Genomic DNA, 24,661 nt, shown 5'->3' on the forward strand with positions numbered 1-24,661 from the left:
GAAGCATGTGAATGAAAACTTCCCGGTCTATTTGTCAGCATTTCTAGAGAACTTCCTAGATCGATTGGTCACTATGGATGAGACCTGTATTTATTTGTATGACCCTGAAAACAAGGACCAGTCAAAAGAGTGGGGGCACATTGATTTTCCTCGTCCAAAGATGTTCAGGGAGCAAAAATCAGCCACTAAGGTGATGACATCGCTGTTCTGGGATAAAGAGGGTGTGCTGCTAGTGGACTACCTTCAAAAGACTTCCACCATTAATGCAAGCTATTACATTAAACTTTTGGACCAATTGAAGGCAGCTTTGAAGGCCAAAAGGCGCAGAAAGCTGTCGAAAGGAATCTTGTTCATTCAACGCAACGCCTCCGCTCACACTGCCCAAGCGACTACGTCAAAACTGCAGAGCTGGGCTTCCAGCCGGTTGACTATCCACCTTATTCACCAAATATAGCTCCCTCTGACTATCATCTGTTTCCAAACCTGAAGAAACACCTCAAGGGTACCAAATTTGACACCATGTCAGATGCCTGGTTTGAGGCACAACCAAAATCCTTCTTTTTGCTAGACTTACAGAACTTGGAATACTGATGTAAGAAGTGTGTTGACATCAGTGGAGAGTATGTGGAATAAATGTAACGTTTCATCATCCTATCTCGTTTCTTTCTGAGTAAACACAAAAACTTATCAGCAGCCCCTCGTATAAGTAAAGCATACTAAATAAATAATAAACAATTATTTCAAGTGAAATTTTATTTCCGGTTTCCTACATATGCTGAATATTTTTTTTCCTATCTTCCAGTTCCGGATGATGTTTTTTCTCGAAATTACATATGGAAAGGATTTTACAACTTAAAAGGAAAGAATCAGCCAATGAATTTGACAGTTAACAGTTACAATGTATCAACAGGGAAGGTGAACGCGACACTTATCAATAGTAACACAGAGTTCCTTCTGTCAGGTAATTATTGTTATTCCAGATAATACACAGTCCGGCTATGTTTTATAAAACATTTCTCCTGTTATATTCATTTTTCTTTGCTAGTCTTGTGAACTTTGAATTGTTTCCTAATTATATAGCACATGCTATGAAACATATAATGGCTGCTCGCACAGAATGCTAAGGTTGCATTTCTGCTCTTGTGACATTCTTAGTCACAAGTTTTAAAACTTGTAAAGAACTTTGCAGCTAATGATCTCTTCTTTTTTTTTTTTCTTCCGATTTCAAGTCATTTACCTATCTGAAATAGGCTCGTTTTTGGGTATTGAGAAGAGAATGGATCTCTGTTCAGTGACATTTATAGAAAGCGTTTTCCAGTTAAACCTATCAGACTTAAATTTGCAAGCTGAGCTGTGCTGTCTGCAATAAAAATGTCCCTGCAACCTAATTAAATTGTTCACATATTTCCTTTTCGAAAATCACATTTTTTTTTATCTGTGGAATACATTACTATCCTTCTGTTTCCACTGACAATCCTGGTTTGTTATATTATACATTGGTACTCGGTTAATGCAGGTCACTGAAACTTCATTGCAAATTTTATGGCTATTTAAAGTTAGGGTGAGGGTTTTCAATAGCAAAAAAATCAACATTTTAAAAATGTTCAATTTTATTTTGAGCTATTTGGAAATGAACACAATTTTTTCTTCTTATTTAAAAAAAAAAATTCAAAATAATTTAATGTTATTTTATAATAATTAAAAATGGAGAAATTAAACTCACTGTAAAAGGTATATTCCCATCTCTAAGTACCAATCCCAATATGTAGTAGCTGTAATAATAATATTATTAGCAAATACCTTTAATTAGAAATTTAGTTGTCACGCTGTACAAAGGGGTGGTAAGATGTAGTACAGCATATTCCCCACTAGGTGGCAGCAGAGTAGTGAAGGAGCATCAAAGTAACACTGTAACAGAAAGAAGGCTGAACTACAGCAGAATAACTTCAGTAGGCAGTTCAAAAGCAAACCACCAGGGGGCAGTAGAGCAGTCAAGCAATCAGGGTCTAGCCAGGAAATTCAAGTCACTGCAAAGGGAGGATCAAAATTAGGTCAGAAAAGAGAACTGTCAGCTGCCAGGAGATCAGGTATGTAGACGGAATCACAAAGGGCACAGGTAACAGACGACAAGACTGGAGGGTGAGCAGACTCAAACATGGGAAGGAGCATGAACCAGGATGGGTAAACAACTGACAGGAGCGGGAAGTCAGGGACTGGGACAGACAAACGAATGGGGGAGGGTACAGGTCAAGGCATGGTAACAAGGAGTCAGATCAAACAGGAAATCTCACCAGAGCCAGTCACAGGCTGCAGAGCACAACTATAACCAGCACTGGAATACAGGGGCAGCGACCAGATATAGTGTCTCCTGAAACAAGAACGAGGCTGATGGGAGTAAACCCCTGACATGACTAGGCTGTGTCTGGGAAACTCTGGAGTGGGGAATACCGGTCCTGGATCATGACAGTAGTATAATTCTTCTTATTTACTATGTCACTTTCCTCTTGTTCAGGGCACTGCAGGACTACAGGTATGTATCGTTACGACTATGCATATAGTCAGTTTTAAACAAATATAATGGTCTGCATTTAATCCTAAATATGTGTAGATGTGCCCGAGGCATGGGATACAGTTCCAAAGTCCAGTAATAAAATTATCCACTGCACTCTCCAAAATAATGTGTGAAATGTTTTGAAATTTCTAAATAATGAGTGACTCAAACTATTGTGTATAAGCAACAAGAATATAAATATAATGTTTCAACCAATCCTTGGCCTTTGCATCAGCGCTGGAGCGCCTGCCTTTTGTCACACTTGCTCTTGATTCAATTGGGCCATTTTACACACCACTATGCTTTGATATCTTTTGCATCCTATGTGCTATGCCATCATATTATTAAGACCAAGGATTGGTAAAAATGTTATATTTATATTTTTGTCACTTATTCACAATTGTTACACGTCGTGGCTCTCTTATTGCAAGGAATGAGGTGGTCCCCCATTCCTTGTCTGCCATGAGCCCTCCTGCTCAGCAGCGCCAAAGGTCTGGGAGACTGCAGGAGTTGCCTTCTCAGAGACACAGCAGAAGGGTGACACCTAGTGGTTCTCCCCTTGCAAGGAATGGAGCAGTCTCCCATCCCTTGCCTGCCACGAGCTCTCCTGCTCAGCATCACGGAGGCTCTGGGAGGTTGCGCAGTGTGCAAAGAATAGATGCTCAGGGAAGCAGCAAGACTTTCCATGTCTCTGCACATTGTGAAACCGGGGATCCCGCCTTTATGACCCAGAGGCAGGAAGATGAGCATGTGCTCCACGTGACGTCTTCTGATTCGCTCACTGATATCACACGGCCCGATGACGAGGCTGGTGATGTGCTGAATCCTGACTGGCTGGGCCAGGACGTCACAAATCCTGATTGGGTCACGCCCGTCTCACGCCCGCCCTTGGGTGGAGCTACACCTCCTTAAAAGCTCCCCCTGCCATCATGGCGGCGCGTGACCGTCCTTCTATGTTTGGATGTCTGGCAGCGTGCTGCCACGCCACTGCTTAGGCATTATTGTCTTTTGTGGGCTTTGCCCTTGCTGCTCAGGCAGCACCTAGTTTGCAGGTCTTGCCCCTGCCTTGCTGCTCCGGCAGTATCCCGTTTAGCAGGCTGTGTTCCTGTCCCAGGTGAGCTCCTCGAGTCTCTGTCGGACTCACTTGGTTTCTGAAGCACACGTGCGTGGGCACCTCTGTGCTACCCCCGTGCCATATTCCTGTGACTCCCGCTGGCACACGTGTGTAGGCACCTCTGTGCGTCCCCGTGCAACAGGTACACCGTACGAGAAGCCCCGAGCCATACAACCCTCACGGGTTAGGGCGGACCGGTGTACATAGATCATCTGTGACGTTCCAGACGATCACTAGCAGCAACCCGCTCACTCTTTCCTGACCATAGCAGCGGTCCCTTACACCGCACAGTGGACCTTGACCGGCGGAAGCTGTCCATTTCCCATCTTGGCACACTTCCCCGGCGGTATATCGACTCCAGCTCCCTCCATGCTGGGCTATTTCTAATACTTTTCATGTATCTCTTCTGAAACCCGTACGACCTAAAACCTCGGGGTCACTGCTGTCCCAGGTTGGCTTCTCGTCTGACGACCCTGAAGTAGCGAAGCTAGTAAGAACAAAAATTGTACAGGGCAAGAGGTACTGCCTCGTGGAGTGGGTCGGTCGTGGCCCGGAGCATAGGTCCTGGGAATTGGAGGAGCATGTCCACGCCCCCGGTTTGGTGGCGGCCTTCAGGCGCAGGCGAGGGGGGGGCCCTAGACGGGGGGGGTAATGTTACACGTCGTGGCTCTCTTATTGCAAGGAATGAGGTGGTCCCCCATTCCTTGTCTGCCACGAGCCCTCCTGCTCAGCAGCGCCAAAGGTCTGGGAGACTGCAGGAGTTGCCTTCTCAGAGACACAGAAGAAGGATGACACCTAGTGGTTCTCCCCTTGCAAGGAATGGAGCGGTCTCCCATCCCTTGCCTGCCACGAGCTCTCCTGCTCAGCATCACGGAGGCTCTGGGAGGTTGCGCAGTGTGCAAAGAATAGATGCTCAGGGAAGCAGCAAAACTTCCCATGTCTCTGCACATTGTGAAACCGGGGATCCCGCCTTTATGACCCAGAGGCAGGAAGATGAGCATGTGCTCCACGTGACGTCTTCTGATTCGCTCACTGATATCACACGGCCCGATGACGAGGCTGGTGATGTGCTGAATCCTGACTGGCTGGGCCAGGACGTCACGAATCCTGATTGGGTCACGCCCGTCTCGCGCCCGCCCTTGGGTGGAGCTACACCTCCTTAAAAGCTCCCCCTGCCATCATGGTGGCGCGCGACCGTCCTTCTATGTTTGGATGTCTGGCAGCGTGCTGCCACGCCACTGCTTAGGCATTATTGTCTTTTGTGGGCTTTGCCCTTGCTGCTCAGGCAGCACCTAGTTTGCAGGTCTTGCCCCTGCCTTGCTGCTCCGGCAGTATCCTGTTTAGCAGGCTGTGTTCCTGTCCCAGGTGAGCTCCTCGAGTCTCTGTCGGACTCACTTGGTTTCTGAAGCACACGTGCGTGGGCACCTCTGTGCTACCCCCGTGCCATATTCCTGTGACTCCCGCTGGCACACGTGTGTAGGCACCTCTGTGCGTCCCCGTGCAACAGGTACACCGTACGAGAAGCCCCGAGCCATACAACCCTCACGGGTTAGGGCGGACCGGTGTACATAGATCGTCTGTGACGTTCCAGACGATCACTAGCAGCAACCCGCTCACTCTTTCCTGACCATAGCAGCGGTCCCTTACACCGCACAGTGGACCTTGACCGGCGGAAGCTGTCCATTTCCCATCTTGGCACGCTTCCACGGGTCCCCCTCATAACACACAATACTTTGAATTACCCATTACTTGGAAATTTCAATAAAATGACTTTCACACAATATTTTGGAAAGTTTGGTCGATTTTCTTATAGTCACAGTTAGTTAGTTGCAATTGGTCGCAACCATGGATACCCAAAGTCCTGCAATGCCCTGCACGTGAGGTAAGCGACTCAGTGAATCAGAAGAACTATACTGCATTTTTAATTGGCGGTATTTGCTTATAATATTATTATTACACCTACTACATGTTGGGATAGGATCTTGGAGATGGAAATAACCCTTTAAATGTCTCCAGTAATAGACACACATGCTCGGCACTGTTCGGTACTCGACTGAGCATCAGTGTGCTGGAAATGTTTGACACTCAATTGAGTATACTGGTAGTCGGGCTTTATGTTCGAGTCCTTACCCCAAATGTTTTGTGGCTCTTTTCAGCCACTAAACATGCGGGGATTTCCTGCCAATCATGGTAATGCTGTAGACATGTTGGCTACTGGCATTACTGTGATTGGCTGGCCGCATGGAGTCTATTGGATCTATATAAGACTTTGTGCATTGAACTTGGAACAGTGTAAGGAGAATTTCTACTGGGGAAGGTACAGTATGTTATAGCGTCACAGTAGCTTGTAGTACAGTACCGGTATTTCCTGTTGGTAATATTCTCATTTTTAACAAGAAAAATCACTATTGTCTAAATGAGCCGAATATGTAAATGCCCTTTTAACAGAGATCCAGTTTTTGTAAAATTTGTGCAGTTTTCTAGATTTGAAATTTTTGTTTCAAAGTTATTGTAGGCTTCATGTTTCAATTACAGCAATTTTATTTTCCAGGAATTTACAAAAGCCAAGAAGCTCGCTTGATCCTGCACATAAATTCCGTAAAATCATCAGCTCACACTTCCTTGAGCAAAATGAAAGATGAGAAATGGGCAATGGATGGATTTGTAAGCATAAATCAATTATACCCTGTTTATCATGCTTGGGTGGATAAGAAATTGCTTCTGTGAATCAAGATGAATTAACATGGTAAAAATAGAGTAGAGTATGAGGAAAAAGCATGCAAGCGTTTCTAGGAACTTTTCTTCCCGAGCCTAGAATAGAATCCTCTCAGCCCAGAATTGCTTTAAGTTTAGTGACTAATAAACACACATTATTGACAGGGATGCTTTATATAATTGAAATAAATTGATACCTTGAGTCATTGGAGGGAGTGCAAATTGTCACTTAACCCCATCCAGTCATGTCCAACATTGGCGATCAGACTGGGCCTTCAAATGACAAGACGACCTTTCATGGAGCTGCTTACTTCTACAATAATACACCCCTCGTTAGAAGAATATGCTAAGCTAATTTGGATTAAAACATATACAAAGAGAGGTCCAAGACTTAAAAAAAGTATCCTACCAGTAGTTAATATGATAACTCAAAATGATCGGATCTGCCAAGATTCGAATTTGGCAAATCATGAGAATTTTACCGGGAAATTCAATTTGTAGTAAAGTTATGAAATTCAAGTTAAATGATATTTAGTATACTCGGAGGTCTTACCCCATTGCTCACATCCACTTGAAACTGTGTAAATCTAAGACTGGAGTTTCGAAGCAGAGTAGGCTGCTAATATCATTGCACATCATGATGTCACACCCTGCTGTCCCTGAAGCATAGTCCAATCGGTGGGCAATGCATGACACAATGTGCATTGCTTTGTCATTGCACTCAGTGATGTCAGAGGCCTAGTTAGCACCGGTTGGTCTGGAATAGAATGAAGCAACCTGAAAAGGATGCACATCACAAAGGAAAATGTAAAGAAGAGGTGATGATGAAATGGTGGTGGACGGTTGTACTGATGAGCAATAAGGTTAAAATTGTTTTTTTTTACCTTATTGTTCTATGGTTCAGCAAAATGGCACTTGGAGCTGTCTGCCAATATGGTGAAATCCTGTGGAAGGTATTGCAAATAAATTCATAATCTAAAGAATACAAATTTTGTAAAATTCAAGAATTAATTTCCTCTTGAATAAATTCACTCATTTGTAGTGATAACTGCCTCTTTGGGTGTCTTTGCTGGTCTTTCTTAACTTGGCTGCAGCAATGTAGTGCTCAATCATCCACACAACTGCTAGAGTATAAAAATGACCTATGGCTAAATTCTGTCCCATGGTTCTGCATGTTGTAAGCAAAGACGGGCAGGGACCACTGATGAGCGAACAGTACAATGCTTGGTGCACAGTACTCAAAATGATGATTGAACAGAACGATGCTCAAGTGCTCATCATTACTTGAGAAGAGCAGGTCAGACACTCAGACGGACTCAACTCGACGTTAATGATTGACCAGTTCACCAGCTCACATACAGACAACCCTTAACAGGGTCATTTCCGGGGAGGGAGGGTGTTTTTTTGGGGAAACACTACATATGAAAACATTGTTTTTACCCCCACTGAGAGCCATTCAGAGACTGCAAGTGGCTCTAAATTTGGTGCCTGCTCTCATCAATCATGGAAGCAAGCACTGCTTGGTGTTCAAAAAAATGTGTGTATGTACAGTCATGGCCAAAAGTTTTGAGAATGACACCAAAATTATATTTTCACATGATCTGTTGCCCTCTGGTTTTTAATTGTGTTTGTCTGATGTTTACATCACATACAGAAATATAATTGCAATCATATTATGAGTACCAAAAGGTTATATTGACAGAATGAGTTAATGCAGCAAGTCAATATTTGCAGTGTTGACCCTTCTTCTTCAGGACCTCTGCAATTCTCCCTGGCATGCTCTCAATCAACTTCTGGATCAAATCCTGACTGATAGCTGTCAATTCTTGCATAAGCAATGCTTGCATTTTGCCAGAATTTGTTGGTTTTTGTTTGTCCACCCGTCTCTTGATGATTGCCCACAAGTTCTCAATGGGATTAAGATCTGGGGAGTTTCCAGGCCATGGACCCAAAATCTCTATGTTTTGTTCCATGAGCCATTTAGTGATCACCTTTGCTTTATGGCAAGGTGCTCCATCATGCTGGAAAAGGCATTGTTGGGCACAAAACTGCTCTTGGACAGTTGGGAGAAGTTGCTCTTGGAGGACATTCTGGTACCATTCTTTATTCATGACTGTGTTTTTAGGCAAGACTGTGAGTGAGCCGATTCCCTTAGCTGAGAAGCAACCCCACACATGAATCGTTTCAGGATGCTTAACAGTTGGCATGAGACAAGACGGGTGGTAGCGCTCACCTCTTCTCCTAATAAGCTGTTTTACAGATGTTCCAAACAATCGAAAATGGGATTCATCTGAGAAAATGACTTTACCCCAGTCCTCAGCAGTCCACTCCCTGTACCTTTTGCAGAATATCAGTCGGTCCCTGATGTTTTTTTCTGGAGAGAAGTGGCTTCTTTGCTGCCCTCCTTGAAACCACGCCTTGCTCAAAGAGTCTCCGCCTCACAGTGCGTGCAGAAGCACTCACACCAGCCTGCTGCCATTGCTGAGCTAGCTCGGCACTGCTGGTAGTCCGATCCTGCAGCTGAAACAGTTTTAAGATACGGTACTGGCGTTTGCTGGTCCTTCTTGGGCGCCCTGGAGCCTTTTTGGCAACAATGGAAGCTCTCTCCTTGAAGTTCTTGATGATGCGATAGATTGTTGACTGAGGTGCAATCTTTGTAGCTGCAATACTCTTCCCTGTTAGGCCATTTTTGTGCAGAGCAATGATGGCTGCACGTGTTTCTGTAGAGATAACCATGGTTAACTGAAGAGAAACAATGATACCAAGCACCAGCCTCCTTTTAAAGTGTCCACTGGTGTCATTCTTACTTAATCATGACTGATTGATTGCCAGCCCTGTCCTCATAAACACCCACACCTGTGTTAATGGAACAATCACTAAAACAATGTTAGCTGCTCCTTTTAAGGCAGGAATGCAATGATGTTGAAATGTGTTTTGGTGGTTAAAGTTCATTTTCTTAGCCAATATTGACTTTGCAAGTAATTGCTGTTAAGCTGATCACTCTTTATGACCTTCTGTAGTATATGCAAATTGCCATTAGAAAAACTTAAGCAGTAGACTTTGTAAAAATTAATATTTGTAGCATTCTCAAAACTTTTGGCCATGACTGTATACTATTTGCAAGCACAATGATAAGAATAAGATGTGGTCATAAGTGAATATATCATATAAATATTCTGATTTGCCTTCATAATGATTTGAAAACCCAAGTCACATCTTATAGGTGATGGCTTTACACAATGGTCCTCTCCCATCAGCATACTACCCATTAAAGCCATTGTTATATTTTATCATACTACCTTGACTATTGCATTTTCAAATACCAGCAATAGCAGAAATGACTTATTAACAAGTTTTATTTTTCTATAAAATGGACTGAATAATATAATTTTCCTTTGCAAGGTTAGAGTTCGAATTGCATCTTTTCCTTTTCAAGCACATGACTAAAAACAAAAAATTCTATCAAGTTATAAACAAAAATAAAAATAACGTTTGCAATTATTAATAAAAATAACGTTTATAATTATGTTTGCAAGGTCTCAGCCGAACCAGACGGAGCTACATATGTTTTTCAAGGGTCTATTCATGGGAAGGACTATGGACAATTTGGATTAAGAAGTATAGGTACGTGACCATTTCTCATCATGTTATGAAACTTTTATGTTATGATAATTTATAGACTCTGATCCAAATGATGTCCACTTTATACATCTGTATTTAAATGACAATTTCCTATCTCTGTTACGAAGAAGTCACATTTTTCATTTGATCTAATTTTTTAGTTGCAAACACTATCTACAAATTTTGGGATAAGCCACTGCATGATGACATACGCCTGAACTAGGGGATTGTATGAAAATTGGTCACACACATAGTCAGTGTTTAATTTTGCAGTGCAGCAATTATAAAAGAATTGGACTTTATTGTTTGAAACTTTCTGAAAGTTTAGTCATTAAAAGGGCATGCCTCTATAAATTATCTCAATGTGTTGGAGAGTTCTCATAGAATAAGCTAATTTCAATGTATTGTGTTACTGGAAACCCAAAAGAACATCTGTAAACTTCAGAAACTATTACAGAGAAAAGTGCACTGATACCTAAATAATGTGGTATTGTACTATATACCAAAACAGTGATAAATAGTAAAAAAGAGAAAATAATAATCTCAGGCAGATGGCATAACCAGGATGGACACAGTCAATAGGGCCAACAAGGCAAGATGGGCTGGTGGTAAGTACTGGCACGACAGGACTGGAACCAGGTGCCAACAGGGCAGGACAGGCTGGGAACCAGATACAGGCAGAAACAGGACTGGAACTAGGTGCCAACAGGGCAGGACAGGCTGGGAACCAGATACAGGCAGAAACAGGACTGGAACTAGGTGCCAACAGGACAGGACAGGCTGGGAACCAGATACAGGCAGGAACAGGACTGGAACCAGATGCCAACAGGGCAGGACAGATTGAGATCAGGTACAGGCAGGAACAGGACTGGAACCAGGTGCCAACAGGGCAGGAAAGGCTGGGAAGCAGATACAGGCAGGAACAGGACTGGAACTAGGTGCCAACAGGACAGGACAGGCTGGGAAACAGATATAGGCAGGAACAAGACTGGAACCAGGTGCCAACAGGCAGGAAAAGCTAGCACCAGGTACAGACAGGGACAGGTCTGGAACCAGGATCCAGCAGGGCAGGATGGGCTGGAACCAGGTACAGGCAGAAACAGGGCTTGGACCAAATGCCAACAGGCAAGGCAGGCTAAAACCAGGCACATGCAGGAACAGGACTGGAACCAGGTGCCAACAGGCAGGATGGGCTGGGACCAAGTACAGGCAGGAAGAGGACTTGAACCAGGTACCAACAGACAGGATGGGCTGGGACTAGGTACAGGCAGGAACAAAACTGGATAAGACAGGGCAAACAGGACAGGACATGACAGGTGGGTGACCTGAAAGCTAACTAGACAGAGATCAACTTACAGGACTTAAGGTGTTGAACAGGCTCCTCCCCTAGTGGGAGCATGCCTAAATTACCCAGTGCCTCTCAGCGATAGGTTAAGAGGCACTTCTTGTGAGCTGTGTGCTGGCCCTTTAAGAAAAGGGCCGCGGTGTGCACAACCCAGGAGCACTCCCGGACAGGCCCCGGGAGGCAGGGAGAAAAGAGACCCACATGGAGGAGAGCAGGGACGCTGGGTAGCATGGAAGAAACCGACTACGGTGGTGAGTGAAAGCGCATCCCTGCAGGAGGGGAGAGCGAGAAGTTACAATAGGTTGACCACATAACGCCACAAGGAGGGCTATTATGCCCCTTTCTTTTCCTGTATCCCTTGAGGAACCCTTAGCCACCAATGAATAAGGGAGAAACGTGTTGGGATGATGACCCCTGACCCCATATTTTTAGTATTCTGCAATGTGCTATTGTACTTTTAACCCTTAGTCATTGAGCTCCAATAATACAACAAAATCCAATAATACACAAACCTAAAAGCATAGACATTTCCAATGCACAGTCCCAGGTGGCCACTTGGTCAATTACTCTTTGCTGTAGAAATAAATGATATTTATTAGTAAGTCACCGACTCTATAGGTAAAGCACTTTATTGCATCAGTTCATATTATAAATGATTCATAGACTGTTCTGTTTGCCAATTTGTGTCACTGTTATTGAGAGCAATTTTGCCTACAGTAAAGAAAAAACACCTGTTTATTTTTATAGATTTACCATAAACAGGAGCTTCATATTTACAATCTAATTATTCACTACGACAATGAAAATATTACATTCCCATGTGAACATTCAGGCTGATAAAGTACCAAAATTGTCACTTCATTAAAAAAAGAGGAATTATTAAACCATAAATTGCTTCACTCCTTTTTTCTTTTGGGACAGATACGGAACAGACCGCTACACATACAATATAGATGGTGTATGTAGCGCGAAAGATGGATATATATTACATGGCTTAACAAAGATGTAGGGATTTTATAGCAGAATATATTGTGTCAGCACCCAGATGTTGTTTTTATTATGTTTCCATAATATTCCATGAAATATAGCAGAGATTGTTACATGAATGCAGTCATTTCAATGCATAGAAACAATATTTATTGCAAGTAAAATATGCATTTGATTTTTGAAGTTATTTTCCGCAGTGAAGAAATGTCTCATGTAAATAAAAATGAGATCGTCTCATCTTAGCATCTTCTTTCTCTATTCTCATTTTAAGGCATATGAATGTCTTACATGAGTATCTCAAAGTATTGCTTCCTTCCCACCTTAACACTAGAAGTCCCAGAAATTTTGAGCTCCCCCTGAAGTCCCGAAAGAGGGTCAAATGACTCTTAGTCCAAACTGAATAGAACTAACTAGAAACTAAATGGCTAAACTCAACGAAAAACAACAACCTCCTGTGGTGCGACAGTAATGGCCTTAATTACAGAACAAAAGACAGTGATTATAGGATGTTAGCTAAAATCCTTCAGGTCATTCGACCCGTCTCTGGGTTCCAAAGGTAGAAATGTTAAATGACCCCTCTCTGGGACTTCTAGTGTTAAACAAAGCTGGGGTTTACTTAAAGAGGTGGTTTACCCCTTTTCATTACTGGCCACATCGATATTATGATGATAAACAAGGTTTCTCTCAAATACTTTGTGTTGCCAATAGTGCCTGTCAGTGGCGCTATTGCGATCCACTCACCCTGTTTGCGTGACTCCCAGAATTGTGACCTCTGATGTCCAGGGATGTCACATCAACTAAGGCGGGCCGCAGTCTTCCTGAATGACAGGGCTATGGGAGGCATTTCACTGCTCATCACATGCCTGTGTCGCTCCTGTTTGCAGCGCTCTGCAGAGAAGGAGAAAGCACACAAGATGCTGAGTCCTGAGCCGTGCTTGGCACTGTAGCTTAAAGATGTCGTCCACTACTTTTACAATGATGGCAGCAGGTAACTGGAAATGCTCAGTTCTGGAGCTGCCCCTTCAACTGACAGTGGCTGTGGCCGGGTACTGCACATCCGACTGCTATTCAAATCAGTAGGAGGCCGATGCGATGCTATGAAAAGATGAGGCAGCTCCGGAACTGAGTATTTCCGGCTGCCAGCTGCTGCCACAGGCACTGAAAAAATCGGATCAGCAGAGGTGGTGGGTGTCGGACCCCGGCCGATCAGATATTGATGGCCTTTCCAAAGACCAAATGTGAAAATAGTGGGCAACCTCTTTAAAGACAACCTGTCAACATGATTTTGTAATGCAAGTATATACCTGTCTCTGATGGTGCTGAAATGTGCTTTGTGGTTCTTCTTTAACCACTATTTGATTTTTTCTGCTAATTAGGTCCTTTCTTTCCTGTCTGGTCTCACAGGGATTTTAATGTGAAAAATGGTGTATCCTGCAGATCAGCTAGTCAAATAGATGACCCACCTTTTTAGGATATCCATACGGTATTGGACTGGCTACCTGAGGAACCACTGGTAACACCAGTCCAGGCTGCGGTTACCTGGGTTGAGCTCCAGAGCTTACACCTGAGCTCTGGAGTGCAGCCTGGACTGAATTCAGGCTTTGCAGGACTGAACTGTGAGCGCTGAATGATTCCACGGCGTTTGTGGTTCAGTTCATGACAGCTGCAGACAGACCGGACTGCACTCTAAAGCTGTCACCTGAGCTCTGGACTGCAGCCCGGCCTGTCCGCAGCTGTGACATGAACTGATTTGCAATCGACGTGGAATCATTCGGTGCTCGTGGAACCCTGAGTTCAGTCCAGGCTGCACTCCAGAGCTCAGGTGAGAGCTTCGGAGTTCAATCCAGGTAACTGCAGCCAGGACTGCTATTACTGGCGGTTCCTCCGGTAGCCAGTCCAATTCTGCATACAGGTCACATAGACTAATCCCTAGTGGGGCAAATGTTTAATCAACAACGTTCGTGTGCAATAACTTGCTCAGTTCCATGTAAACTACATTTTGGAAACTTTTTGCTGTCATGCATCGGTACACAAACTGTTCTATTAAAATTTACTAAAAAAAAATAAAAAAAATAAAAAATAAAGTGCCATTAAAAGATAATTTTCCATGAATTGTGTTTTCACTGCTTGAAATTGAGAAGTGGCAGACTCAATTAGCTCTTCACCACCTCCTGTCAGTTCCCACTGTTTGTTTATGGTCAGGAAGCCTCATGTGATAATGCAGAAATTATTGCAGAAAAATAAGATTTCATGATGTACTAATTACAAGGCGCTGTAGATAAGTCATATTCTTATCTTGTCTACTGTTGACAGGAATTAACATGTCAGAGGATAATTCGTCAAACCAGTCACTTGGGACAAATAGCAGCTCCGTTGCAATTGCAATCCTGGTGCCTTTCTTCGCTCTAATATTCGCGGGTTTCGGCTTTTATCTATATAAACAAAGGTGAGATACCGATATATTTCTGCAGTTTCCAGCTGATTAATAGTTATAGTGTGACAAATCATATGAAATGCTTTTTCTGTTTATAGTTATTGCTTTAACTTATAAAAATTAGTCAAACAGATGCAATATACTATTGTTATTGATAACCATATTGTTTGTTATCCATAACCCATAATGTTCCATTCTCCTATAATGAGCAAGATCTTCAGGACAGTTTTAACATCTCTAAAAGCAAATAACCATGCACGCCATAGTGAACTGTAATTTGTTTATTAATTCCAAGAAATTAAAAAAAAAATTCACTGCAGTAAAGAAGACGTTTTGGTGGGTTAGACCTTCTTCAGTACACATGCTGGAAGTATACAGATTGTGAGGGATGCTGGCAGAAACGTGCGTGAGGGTACAGATATAATCACAAAGTGTATACAGCAGCGTGCTGGAGGTGAACAGATCATTTAGGACACTTGCAAAAACATATAAAGCGGTGTTTACTACTTACAAGGAGTGCACCCTCCTTGTAAGTGGTGGACACCGCTTTATACGTTTTTGACGTTTTTGTATACTTCTAGCACATGTACTGAAGAAGGTCTAACCGACCGAAACGTCTTCTTTACTGGAGTGAATTTTTTTGCAACTTCTTGGATATAATAAATTAATTACAGTTCACTTTGGAGAGCATGGTTATTTGCTAATGGTTACGGCTCTGGACCCTACCATTGCCCCCAATGACAGTGTTAGATGTGCCATGTTTTTCTTATACGTTTTTACATCACTAACATATTTTGGCCAGTAGATTTATTGATAGAAAGCTACTGTGCAATTGGGTACACTTATGCCTTAAGACACTTCCGAGAAGATCGTTTCTTCCATTTGCCATATTGACTAAAGGTTTCAACATTGAAGGGGTTGTCCCATGAATAAACTAAATTTTAAAGAATAGATCTCGGAATAATAATAATTTCCACAATTGGTTGTGTTAAATAAATGTTTCTGTGCGGAGATAATCTTATATACAGTATGTGCCCGTTCTGTGTACTGTATAATGGCCATGGCTGACCTTACAGGGACCTAAGGGGAGAACTTTGCTCCTTGCGGAGACTGACAAACCAATGTGTCTGTCAGTGAGGAGACTTATACCTTCATTGCTCCTCTGTAAATATGCAAACTGTCTCTTCAGGGAGGAAGGAGATGAACTCTAGTGCCAATTATTGGAAGTAGCAATCCTAAAAGTCAAAAGTGACCCCTTAACAAGCCTTTTCATATGTCAGATCAGAATCTCAATTTGCAGACTATGATTGCTACTTCCAATAAGTGACACAAGAGTTTGTTTCCTTTCTCCCTGAAGGGACTATGCAGGGTCATGGTCTGATCATACCACATTTCCTGACCATTAGAGCAGTGTTTCCCAACTCCAGTCCTCAAGACCCACCAACAGATCATGTTTTCAGGTTTTCCTCAATCAGGTTTCTAGGATTTACTTAATGTTGCACAGGTGGTGGAATTATTCCCTGTCTAATAGTGAGGAAAACCTAAAAAACATGATCTGTTGGTGGGTCTTGAGGACTGGAGTTGAGAAACACTGCATTAGAGGAACCAAACATAGAATACAGACAGGAGAGCATGTAGTCACATCTGCTTCTTTTTGTGAGGTAAATGTTTAAAAACAGACAGAGAAATGTTTTACTTCACAGAAAGAATAAGCTGCAATTCAATGCTGTAATGTCTGTATCTTTTGATTTAAAAAAATGTCCAGGAGATGGGGTATATTAAAGCAATGTTTCTGCATGGTCACATACGGCCATAGTACAATACATTATCTGAGCAATGGAACATTTTTTTTAACACATCCAATTGTGGGACTTATTATTCCAAAATCTATTAATTAAAGTGTTCTTTGATAATGAGACGACCCCTTTAACACATAAATATTAGGGCTATTCCACTTTATGGAGAACATGTTTCCGAAACCATTCCGTTAATTGTCAGTGGGTCTGAAGGAGACAACCTGGCACAACTCTTGGATATCTATATCAGTCTCATAGACATTAAATGGGGAGGCACTGCATATACATATACTGCTTTATTCAAATGAGATATGGTGAGTTCTTGTTTTTCTGCTCAGCGGGTTGTTTTTGTGGTCAGTGGGCAATCAGACCACCTGACCTCAAGATTACCCAATTATATGTTTTTTACTTCATGAGTCATCCCTGGGCTAAAATCTTAACAAGAGTCAAAACTTGCCGTGTCTCACGTCAGCAATGCCTTTCCACCGGCGCTCCAGATGATACTGCCTGTGGCGGTGATGCCATGACTACAATGCTCATAACCTCTGCAGCCAATCACTGATGTCAGCAGCTCATGCATTTACATCAGCACAGCCGCTGAGCTCAAGGATTTGTTGTAGCAGCGATTTGGGCTGTGGTTCTGATGTCACAACTGCAGCCGGCAAATATACTGGAGCAGAGGTGGAACTGGGGAAGGCGAGTAATGGCTCGTGAAATAAACAAAATTATAACAAGAAAATCCCTTGAAGGTTATGGGCTCCCAATTAAGTAATAAACACTTGACTTAGCAGTGTCTTTGACATTTTGCACAATGCAACTGCTGCAGCATGGCTAATGCACGTTGCATTGGTCTCAGTTGATTTGTTCTGTACAGACACATAGCAGCCTTCAACACATATCCATACTGGGGCATTGTAAAGGAGGCCCTAAGAATTTGTATAAAGACTTATATTAGTTAAGCACTAGGAAGGACTGTGTCCCTCATCATGTTACAGAATACACTTTTGCCATAGTTTCCAATTCAGCCTCTCTACAGCATTTTTTTCACTGAATCAAATTCATATCAAAACCTACAGGCCAAAAAAGGTATGAAATAGAAATGATTTTAATAAATATGTAAAATTAACACTTTATAAATAAGGGCTCAAATAAAAAGGTAAAGGGAAATACTTGCAAAGAATCAGGGTAAACAAAATGGTATATTGGAGTGTCCAAAAGCAATTACATGGCATTATATCAAGTCAAATGATACCCTATCTATAATCCTATTGTATACAGGTAAGGAAGGTGCTAATCATTGGTATAATTAAAATGCTTGTATATAATATACTATAACAATTTAAATCCAATGACCAGCATGTGTATCCTCTTCTATTTGGCTATCACCTACTATACAGTGTGTCCTCCCATATCCTGTCCACCACTGCCATTAACTTGTGAACGGCGGCAGCTATAGGCATAGAAGTGGTGTCTAGGTAAAGTAAAGAAGTCATGTGCTACGCAATGAAACCACCTATAGCGCCACCTGGTGGAAAACAATGGAGTTAGCATTTTTATCTCGAAAACGGAACGAGATAGAGAAAAAAAGTGAAATACAAAGTTGCAGGGCATCATCAATTCAATACGAATCAACACCTTGCATAAAGAAATGCTATGATATGAAACCCATGACCCCCCCCAAAACATTGAATGCTGGTCACGCATATGGCGCTCATTTAACTTTGTTGCTGAAAGTGGCCACCATCAGCTGCAATGCACATCTGGACTCTGCACAGCATACTGTATCTTGCTGCACGTTGTGCAATATGGTAGGTGACACATTTGCACAAGCATCTGTGATACGTCATCGTAGGTCCTGCAATGTTGGTGGAGGGGTCGCATACACCTGCTGTTTGATGTGACCTCACAGAAAGAAGACCAATGGGGTCAGGTCAGATGAGCGTGGAGGCCACTCCACGCAGCCACCATACCCAATGACTTGTAGGAAGGTCTCCATGAGGTATCGCTTCACGTCCGCAGCCTTGTGAGTTTTACACATTCTAATCATAGCGTTTCTGTATGCAAGGTGTCGATTCGTATTGAATTGATGATGCCCTATAACTTTTTTCTCTATCTCGTTCTGTTTTCGAAATAAAAATGCTAACTCCATTATTTTCAACCAGTTGGCGCTATAGGTGGTTTCATTGCGTAGCGCATGGCTACTTTACTATACCTAGACACCACTTCTGTGCCTATAGCTGCCGCCATTCTCAAGTTAATGGCGGTGGACAGGATATGGGTGGACACACTGTATAGATATACCTGTAGCCATGTTGCGCCTGTGCCATAATCAACCTGATCACCCCACCTCGACGCGCATTTCACTGCTATTGCCGGTTTCATCAGGAGATCATGTATAAAGTGTTTTATTGGACATATTTAATAAAATAATTTCTATTTGCATACCTTTTCTGCCTCTAATTATTCTGTAGGTTTTGATATTCTCTAGGCATGTAGGACAAGGAAATATACCTTTCCTTTATTATAGTACTCGTGCTATGGCAGTTGTTAAATAGTAAAGATAACTCTTATAGAGGGAATTCCAGCAGATCGGCTAGAGGCATTTTCAATATAAAATTTATAATTACATAGTAAAATGTATGTGAAAAAATACACACATCCATCAAATTCTACCAAGGATTGGATGAAGATTTTGTACCAAGTGAAGGTTACAATCAAGACACAAAAATCAATCTGCCCTAAAGAAGCAAATATCTCCTCCTGAACATGTGTGTCAATCAATTTGAACAACATTGAGAGCAGGAATTATATGCATTTTCATAAGCATTTATGTCATTCTGTTCTAAGAAATCATCTAAGCCTTTTTGAAACTCTGGCTGGTGCCGGCTGTGAGCAACTCCTGAGGCCAACAGTTTCAGAGAATAAAAGTTCTCATGTTGAAGAAGTCATGTCTTCTCTGGAGATTCTCTTTTCCACTCAGATGGACTGCCCCCTTGTCTTTCAGCCCATTTTACATAAAACCAGATTTTGACCAATTTTGTTTTGTTTGGGCTATTTATGTACTTGTACAAGTATTTCCTCATAACTAAGGTCCTCCATGCCCCTTATTGGTTTTATAGCTGTACTTTGTACTTGTTCTAACTCCAGGGCACCTTTTCTAGGAACCCGTTGCCCAGAAATAAACTGCATATTTCAGTTAAATTTGCTATAATATTTAGTATAGTGGTAATACCACATCCTTGCCCTAGCAATCCATGACTTATTTGATACACGACAATATCTTGCTCACCTTAGAAGCTGCTTATTGACATGGTATGCTGTTAATAAAGTTACACTCGAATGAGCGTATGACTCGGATGAGTGCAATCTCACATTGCATTCTGACCAATGTTATTCAATGAGGGAGAACAGATCAGCTTTTTTCTCATTCAATTTCTGGATGAGCGAAAAGTTGCAGCACGGTGTGATTGTCAGTGAGAGACGTGTCACTCGCACCCATACAAGTCTATGGGTGCGAGTGAAACATCAGCCAATACTTGGTTGACATTCAATTGCAGTGCAATAATAACATCAGCTGACAATGGAGGAGATGGGGAGATTAATTCCTCCCTCTCCTCCGCAGTGCTCAACCTCCCCTCTGCAGCTGTGATCCGATCGCAGGATTGGGTCACAGTTGCATGACACTTGGCTTTTGCTGTCAGCACAGCAGGAGCCAAGAGTCATTAGCATATCACATTCGATGCACTCTCATCTGATGCCATACAATCATTTGAATTCAGCCTAAGTCTGAAAATTGCCTCTTCAGAAAGGAAGAGGACTTGAACTCTATAACCTGTGGAAAGTAGCAATCCTAAAAGTCAATATCAACCCTTTTAATGAGCCTTGCCATATGACTTAGGATATATACCAAGCCAGATTTATTAAGTCTGTGATCTACAAATACACTCAGATCCTTCTTTACACGTGATTCTCCTAGTTTTAGCCCCTCTGAAACATATGATTTCAGGTTTTTTTTACTACCCAGATGTATAGCAATACATTTATTCATATTTCATTTCATCTGCTAAATCAATGAACATATGTAAGTCAGCTTATATCTTTCAAGCATCTGCAATAGACTGTAATGGTGATTATTTTAATCTGTCCCATAGGATAATGTTATTATACAGGTATCAAGTTAATCTGTAGTTTGATAGCATTAGAAACGTGACTTACTACCCTACTGAGAGTGTAATAACCGGGAGAAAAAAAACTTTATTCCTCCCTGGAGCCGCTGACTTTCAGTAATGTAGGTGTGCGAGCATGGCTTGAGTTGCCTCTCACAGCACTCTGGGTAGTTGATGTATGTATGCCCAAGTACTATAACTTACAGACAGCCTAGCACTGCACCAGTGCAGAAACAGCTGTCAGTAAAAATGCTGGCATTTGCTTACAGCTGCTGCTTACAGCCTGCATAACTGAAAGCCGTTGGATTCCGGGAGAATCAAAGGGAACCTGTCACCACTTTTTTGGCGTATAAGCTGAGGTCACCACCACTGGGCTCTTATATACAGCATTCTATCATGCTGTATATAAGAGCCTAGGCCTCTGTGAGAACATAAAAAACACTTTATAATACTTACCTAACGGTCGCGCGGTTGGCCATATGGGCATCTCCGTTCTCCGGTGCCGCTGCCTCCTGTTTCGGCCATCTTCATCCTCTTTCTGAAGCCTGTGTGCATGACACGTCTACGTCATACACACTTGCCGGTACTGCGATCAAAACAGATCAAAGTGCGCCTGCTCAGGACCTGAATGCCGGTGAGTGTGGATGACGTCGGTCGCGTCATGCACCGCGGCTAGAGAAGGAGAACAAAGATGGCCAAAAGAGGCGGCGCCGGCACCGGACAACGGAGATGCCCATATGGCCAACCGCTCGACCGTTAGGTAAGTATTATAAAGTGTTTTTTATATTCTCACGGCGGCCTGGGCTCTTATATACAGCATGTTAGAATGCTGTATATAAGATCCTGGTGCTGGTGGCCACAGTTTATAGGCCAAAAAAGTGGTGACAGGTTCCCTGTAAAGTTCATCTTCTCCAAGCTGCCTAATTTTTAGTATGGTGATGTAGCACCTTCCTAACACTATTAAGATGCATATTAACTTCTATAACAGGTTCTGTTTAAGTAGCAAAAATAGTAGTCATTATCAATGTTTTATCATGAGTTACTGTTCTTAATACAAATTGTTATATTTTGATTAATTCTGTTTTAATTGCGTTAATAGTTTTTTTAGTATTTTATTTTATGTATTTTACTTACCATAATTTTTTTTATGAAGAGTGTATTTGTAATGTCTTAGAATATTTTTTACATATAACATTTTTTAAATGTAACAATTATCTTTTCATTTTTATTAATATAGGACTGCACCAAAAACACAGTTCACAGGATGCTCTGTGCATGAAAATAACAATGGTCAAGCAGCTTTTGAAAACCCAATGTATGACACTAATGCAAAATCGGTGGAAGGAAAAGCAGTACGATTTGACCCAAATTTGAACACAGTCTGCACAATGGTATAATGCTGGAAGACTTTTTTTCGCTTCAGAAAATTGGGAAGCTGACACGTAAAGCTGTGCACTACTTTGGTTCACCGCTACTATTAAAGCACATTTTTAAAAAAAAAAGAAAAACAAAATCATGGGGTCTTGGAGGAGAAACAAAATCTTTGGAGGATCCATACCGAAAAGAACTGAAACAACTCTTCGTGTGCAACATGGGAAGTTTTCCAGCATATCCATTGCACTCTATGAGTGCTTAATTACAATTTATTTTCTTTTTTTAAAAAAGGAGATTAATCTAAACGCGAAACTTTGCATTTATTGGAGGAGCATCCATTATCAGTATTTACTGTGCTTTATAAACTATATTAGAAGGTCTCGAACAACATAAAACAAGCAAACCAATATATGGTAGAAAATTGCTATAATCACTGGAGAAAATAAGATTAATTACAGGCATTAGGTATATTACATTTTCGTGCTTTGGCAACATTGAAGAAGGCCCTTGTTGATTTAAATGTTTTTGCATCGATTGTTTTTCTAAAGCCTATGAAATACAGGTATTATTTATTTTCTATCAATAGACCCAATGGAATAATAAAAGGATGGAAACATGTTTTATAAGTCCATCTGTAGCAAGCCACTGTATCGATGACAATGGGTGCTAGCCAGATCTTTCACCTTAATCTTTATGTATTTTCCCGGAAGTTTTTGTTTTCTACACTATATGACTCGCCATTAGTGAGCCTTGCTCATTGAATAATGTTAACTGAAATATCCCATGCTATGCATGTTATGGTTAACAATATATTTAAAGGGAACTTATTTTATGATGTCTAGATAATTAAATGATCCTGAATATCTTAATATGTATCTAATTCTACTTGGCTTCCTACCTTACTTGTCCCAACATTTGTAAAGAACATTGCCAAATTTGAAGGGTTATTCCTATCATTGAAGGTTAGAACATATCCACAGTAGAGGTGAAAACTTTCTAATTGATGCCAGCCACCACTGATCCCGGGGGTCTGAAATGTTGAGGCCAATGACCCTCTGGTTGTTTGCTGGACTGCTGGAGATAGCCAAGCATAAACCTTGACTTTCTCCGCCATTACAATGAAATTATTGGTTCCAGTCACCACTGATCCCTGGGCTATGAAATGTTGAGGCCAATGATCCTGTCGATGTTTGCTGGACTGCCGGAGATAGCCAAGCATAGACCTTGACTTTCTCCTCCAATACAATGAAATTATTGGTGCTCCCTGGGGTCTGAAATGTTGAGGCCAATGATCCTGCTGTTGTTTGCTGGACTGCTGGAGATAGCCAAACATAGAACTTGACTTTCTCCGTCAATACAATGAAATTATTGGTGCTCCCTGGGGTCTGAATTGTTTAGGCCAATGATCCTGCCATTGTTTGCTGGACTGCTGGAGATCGCCAAGCATAGAGCTTGACTTTCTCCGCCAATACAATGAAATTATTGGTTCCAGTCACCACTGATCCCTGGGGTCTGAAACGTTGAAGCTACTGCTCTCCTCATGGTTTATCGGACTGCTAGAAATAGTCAAGCATAGAGCTTCACCTTCTCCACCAATACAACGAAATTATCAGTGTTTCACATTCTCAGGATCGGTGGAGGCTCTACCAGCAGAACATTATCAACTGTCCTGTGGATATGTGATATATATATATATATATATATATATATATTTGAAACCAGAGGTTTACATACACATCTTAAAAGACACATCTGCATGTTATTCTGACTATCTGAGATGTCAAATGCCAGAATAATGAGAGAGAGAATGTTTTACGGCATTTTTATTACATTCTGCAAAGTCAAACATTCATATACACCAAGAGTACTATGCCTTTAACAAGATGGGACAGCCCATGTGATGATATCATGTCTTTGGAAGCTTCTGATAGGTTTATCGACAACATCTGAGTTAATTAGAGACACACCTGTGGATGTAATTTAATGCACACCTAAAACTCACGGCTTCTTTGTGTAGCATCATGGGAAAGTCCAAAGAAATCAGCCAAGATCTCAGGAAGAGAATAGTGGACTTGCAGAAGTCTGGTTCATCCTTGGGTCAGATAGTGAGAAAAACATGCAGATATGTCTTTTCAGATAGTGCAACTATGTGGTTTCAACTGTATATGCATATGAAGTGAATACATGTGGATGTGAAGCAGATGGTACTTGGGTTTGGTTTGTCTATTGCAAATGTACAATGGAGTATGGGAAGACTACGGGTTTTCAAAACTCTGCCCTTTTTTTAATCTAAAATGTTAAAAAATCTGGTTTATTCTGAAAATAAAAAAAAGAAAAAATCTGTAATAAGAATTTTTTAATAAATTGTTTTAATCCGTCGACTGGCATTCTCAGCAATCACTTCAAATTCGCATTGGAAATGTTGTTATTTTTCCTTTTGAGGTGCGGGGCATTGAGTTACTACTGACCAGTTCTATCAGTCGGTTATGGTATATCATTACTGACCAGTTATAGCGTGTCAAATATTTATTTTAAACCAAAGAGGGTTAATTGCGGTG

At 41.7% G+C, this 24,661-nt stretch overlaps 1 protein-coding gene across 7 annotated transcripts in view; it reads left to right on the forward strand.

The window, feature by feature from the left end:
* Positions 1-22,347, forward strand: part of CSMD3 (CUB and Sushi multiple domains 3) — a 2,007,504-nt gene extending 1,985,157 nt beyond the window's left edge. For all 7 annotated transcript variants that reach the window (XM_075352941.1, XM_075352934.1, XM_075352935.1 and 4 more), the window contains 5 exons: positions 803-961; positions 6,217-6,329; positions 9,917-10,004; positions 14,647-14,779; positions 21,967-22,347. In XM_075352941.1, the coding sequence (XP_075209056.1) occupies positions 803-961; positions 6,217-6,329; positions 9,917-10,004; positions 14,647-14,779; positions 21,967-22,126 (653 nt within the window). In that variant the 3' untranslated portion in view covers positions 22,127-22,347. The remainder of the gene's footprint in view (positions 1-802; positions 962-6,216; positions 6,330-9,916; positions 10,005-14,646; positions 14,780-21,966) is intronic.
* The last annotated feature ends 2,314 nt before the right edge of the window (positions 22,348-24,661 follow it).

This window comes from Anomaloglossus baeobatrachus, chromosome 6 (assembly GCF_048569485.1).
Source record: "Anomaloglossus baeobatrachus isolate aAnoBae1 chromosome 6, aAnoBae1.hap1, whole genome shotgun sequence".
In the NCBI taxonomy this organism is placed as follows: domain Eukaryota; kingdom Metazoa; phylum Chordata; class Amphibia; order Anura; family Aromobatidae; genus Anomaloglossus; species Anomaloglossus baeobatrachus.